General features: G+C 53.2%; 1 protein-coding gene across 1 annotated transcript; it reads right to left on the reverse strand.

The window, feature by feature from the left end:
• Positions 1-125: 125 nt before the first annotated feature.
• LOC136520193 (caffeoyl-CoA O-methyltransferase 1-like) lies at positions 126-1,678 on the reverse strand. The gene is made up of 5 exons (XM_066513641.1): positions 1,446-1,678; positions 1,228-1,307; positions 983-1,127; positions 730-861; positions 126-638 (listed from the first exon to the last, which is right to left on the reverse strand). The coding sequence occupies exons 1-5, from the start codon at positions 1,566-1,568 to the stop codon at positions 345-347; spliced, it is 774 nt and encodes a 257-aa protein (XP_066369738.1). The 5' UTR covers positions 1,569-1,678; the 3' UTR covers positions 126-344.
• Between the last annotated feature and the right edge of the window lie 1,954 nt (positions 1,679-3,632).

Below are 3,632 nucleotides of genomic sequence, written 5' to 3' on the forward strand. Positions count from 1 at the left end.
GATGTAGATGAATGCGAAACGCACCCAATTTGGCAGCTTGGGTTTTGACCAATTCAGTAATTAATCAGGATTTGGACATGCACAAGGAGAACGAAATCATTCACAGTACTATAGGTACAAGTATATACGTAGTAAAATACTAAAATTGATTGGTAGTATTATCCATCTCGAGATTTACGTATTGAAATGGCGACAATTCCCAAGAAGAAGGAGGAGGACAATAATATTACAGGGCCAAGAAAGAGCCAAAAAAAAACCGGTGAATAATTAATGCTGCGCGTCGTCTATGGTATGATTGGAATGGGGATGCGGCGGCGGCGCCGTCGGTGGCCAGGGCATGTTTTTCACTTGACGCGGCGGCAGAGGGTGACGCCGTCGCCGACGGGGAGCTGGCAGATCTCGACGCGCTCGTCGGCGGCGAGGGCCTTGTTGAGGACGAGCACGAAGTCACGGTAGAAGCGGATGTACTTGCGCATGGGGGCGTCGTCGGGGAGCACGACGGAGCCGTTCCACAGCGTGTTGTCGTAGCCGATGAGGCCCCCCAGCTTCACCAGCTTGAGCAGCCGCTCGTGGTAGTTGAGGTAGTTGTCCTTGTCGGCGTCCACGAAGACGAAGTCGAACGACCCGTGGTTCTTCTCCTGCGGATTCGAGATGGAACCTTCGTCAGGACTCGCTGTCATTTCAATCGCTGGATGATAGATCTAGCTAGCGGGCATTCTTTTTTCGTACGTCTGCGATGAGGTCGTCGAGGACGGGGAGCGCGGGGCCCTCGCGGAAGTCGATCTTGTGGGCGACGCCGGCCTTCTCGATGCAGGGCAGGCCCAGCTCGTAGTTCTCGCGGTTGATGTCCATGGCCAAGATCTGCGGGACGAGCAACAGAGAGAGGGTAAAAATCCTTCATTTATCAGTGGACCGCTAGCTGCTTCACCTTCATCAGGGAGGTGAGTGGCATGCAGATCTGGGAAGAGAGGGAAGAACCGACCGTGCCGTCCTCCGGGAGGGCGAGCGCGGTGGCGAGGAGGGAGTAGCCGGTGTAGACGCCGATCTCCATGGTCTTCTTGGCGCCGATGAGCTTGATGAGCATGTTGAGGAACTGGCCCTCGTCGGCGGAGGTCGTCATCAGGTTCCTGCACGCCACCACAGGACGCCGCCATGGTTTCCAGATCAGATCGGTCCAGCAGGTCCGTCGGCTCAAATCCGCGGCACGGATCGACACGGGAAACGTACCATGGGTGCTTGGCGGTGATCTCGCGGAGCTCCTTCATGCTCTCCGGCTCCCGCGGGTACACGCTCGTGTCCAGGATGTACTGCGGATCCATCATTCGTCCCCCGGTCAGATTGATTCGGGCCACGGAAGATCTAGAGCGCACGCGCGGCCGGAAATGGGGGCACGCACGGCTCGAAATGGGCAGGACAGGCAGTGTGTGTGCTCTTGTTCACCGTACCTGGTAGAGGTCGTCGCTCTTGAGCAGGCTCTTGTGGCCGACCTCGGAGTGGCGCGTCTTCTGCTCGCCGTTGGCCTGCTCCGCCGGCGCGGCCTTGGCCGCCTCGGTCGCCGTGGTGGCCATTGCGGGCAGTGCTGACGAACGAGTCCCTCCCGGAGATCTGGGTGCGGGGCACTAGCTGGCGCGTCGGCTACTCGTCGGGTGTTGCTGGCTGGATTGACCGACCTTGCCTGCCGTGCCGCCGGGCCGGCTTATGTAACGCGCGGCGGCAAGGCGAGGCATGTGACTGGGCTGCCAGGTGGCGAGCGCGAGCGACGGGGTCCGGGCCCCGCGCGTCAGCGAGCGGACGCGGTCGGTGTGGCACTGTGGGTTTGGTTGGTGGGGTGTGCTCGGGGGTGGGTGGCGGCCGCTGGGGCGGGGCGGGTCTGGCCGATGGCCGGACCCGTGCGGACACGGTCGCGGCCGTGCTGTCCTGTCGAGTGAGCGGAGAGGGGGGTTGGTGGGAAAGGGACGCGCGCGGGCGCGGCTGACTCTGACTGCCGACCTGGCACTGGCAGAGTCCTGGGCCCGGCGGGGCGGGTTGCTTCCTCCGGGGACCCGCGTGGTGGTCGCCTTCCTCTTTCCGGGGAGAGAGCAGCCAAGCCCGCAATTGGTGCCTGCCGCGGCCCGCGGGGGAACGGACCCACCCACCAACCCACTCTTGCTTTCCGTGCACCAATCATCGTGGTTAGAATCGTGACTCGGGAGGTAGCGACCGGTACTCTACTATACTCTGGCACGGGAAATGGAGTGCCAGTGCGCGCGGCATGACCATCGTGTTCGCGCAGCATCTTGCACAGTTTGCACCGGCCCATAAATATACGCAACTCCTGCCGACTTTTGTGGTGGCCTTGGGCTGTATGGTCCAGCTTGGACCTTACCATTCGTCCAGGGAAAGAAAGGTTGGACTTTAGGACGTCCACCGACAAGTCAACAGTACAGTTATAGTATTTTAGTGGTGCGAATTGCTCCAATTTGGGGAAAAGAATAGGTAAAATTTAACCGATTGAGAAAGACATGTCCACTTTGAGGAGACGAACGAAGGCACGTGAGAATGAATGCTGCATACTGGCTGGTAAATACTGCAGTACAAATGAAGGGACTAGCTTTCACGTTGCTGTTTTCTTATACCAGTCTCAATGCGAGTTCTATGGGAAGTACATAAGATGACGTGGCAGCTTATAAATGATGAGAGAGATGAAAAAAAGTTTCATGGCATAGAATGAGTTTCACAGAGATGAAACTTATTTACACTGGTTCCAACACCAGAAAGTCTTGGAAACAGAGGTTCCGTTCGCTTCGCTGAAAAAACAAATCGAAACACTGTTCCAGTTGATTTGTTGTGAGAGAAAAACACTGTTCCGGCTGAAAAAAAACTAAAAAAAATGAATTATAAGATAAACGAACAGGGCCAGAGTTGTGAAACTCCCACTGAGAGTGACCTTACTGGCACTAGCTGCCGGACGCTTCAATGCAAGCCAATCATCAGGGCGAGTAGTTAATGGTGCGTGTATGCATGTATGAAGTTGCCCAGATTAGAGGGTGTTTGGTTTTTTAGTCGCTCCTAAAATTCATTTCACATCGAATGTTTAGATACTAATAAGAAACATTAAATATAGATTAATTACAAAACTAATTACATAGATAGAGGCTAATTTCTGAGATAAATTTTTTAAACCTAATTAATTTGTCATTAGCACATGTTTACTGTAGCACCACGTTGTCAAATCATGAACCAATTAGGCTTAAAAGATTCGTCTCGTAAATTAGTCGTAAGTTGTGCAATTAGTTTCGTAATTAATCTATATTTAATACTCCATACATATGTCTAAATATTCGATGTGATAGGAATTTTAGGAGCCTAATCAAACCGGGCCTTAATGTCGCAGGATTTATCTTGTTACGCCTAAGAAAGTTGTCCGAAGGGAGTAGAAATACAAGGCAAGGCAAAGTATCCCTGTAGGGTACAGGTCCTACTACCCGTGCTATTGTTTTACGAGAATATCAGATATCACCTAAATATTCGTTATGTCTAATACATAATAAAAAATTATGTGCCTAAAAACTAAAATAACTTATAATGTAGAACCGAGAGGTGTTGGTTGTGGGAGCGAGGCATGCGCTCCGAGCTCATGCGTGCGCACGAAA

This window comes from Miscanthus floridulus, chromosome 18 (assembly GCF_019320115.1).
Source record: "Miscanthus floridulus cultivar M001 chromosome 18, ASM1932011v1, whole genome shotgun sequence".
Classification (NCBI taxonomy): domain Eukaryota; kingdom Viridiplantae; phylum Streptophyta; class Magnoliopsida; order Poales; family Poaceae; genus Miscanthus; species Miscanthus floridulus.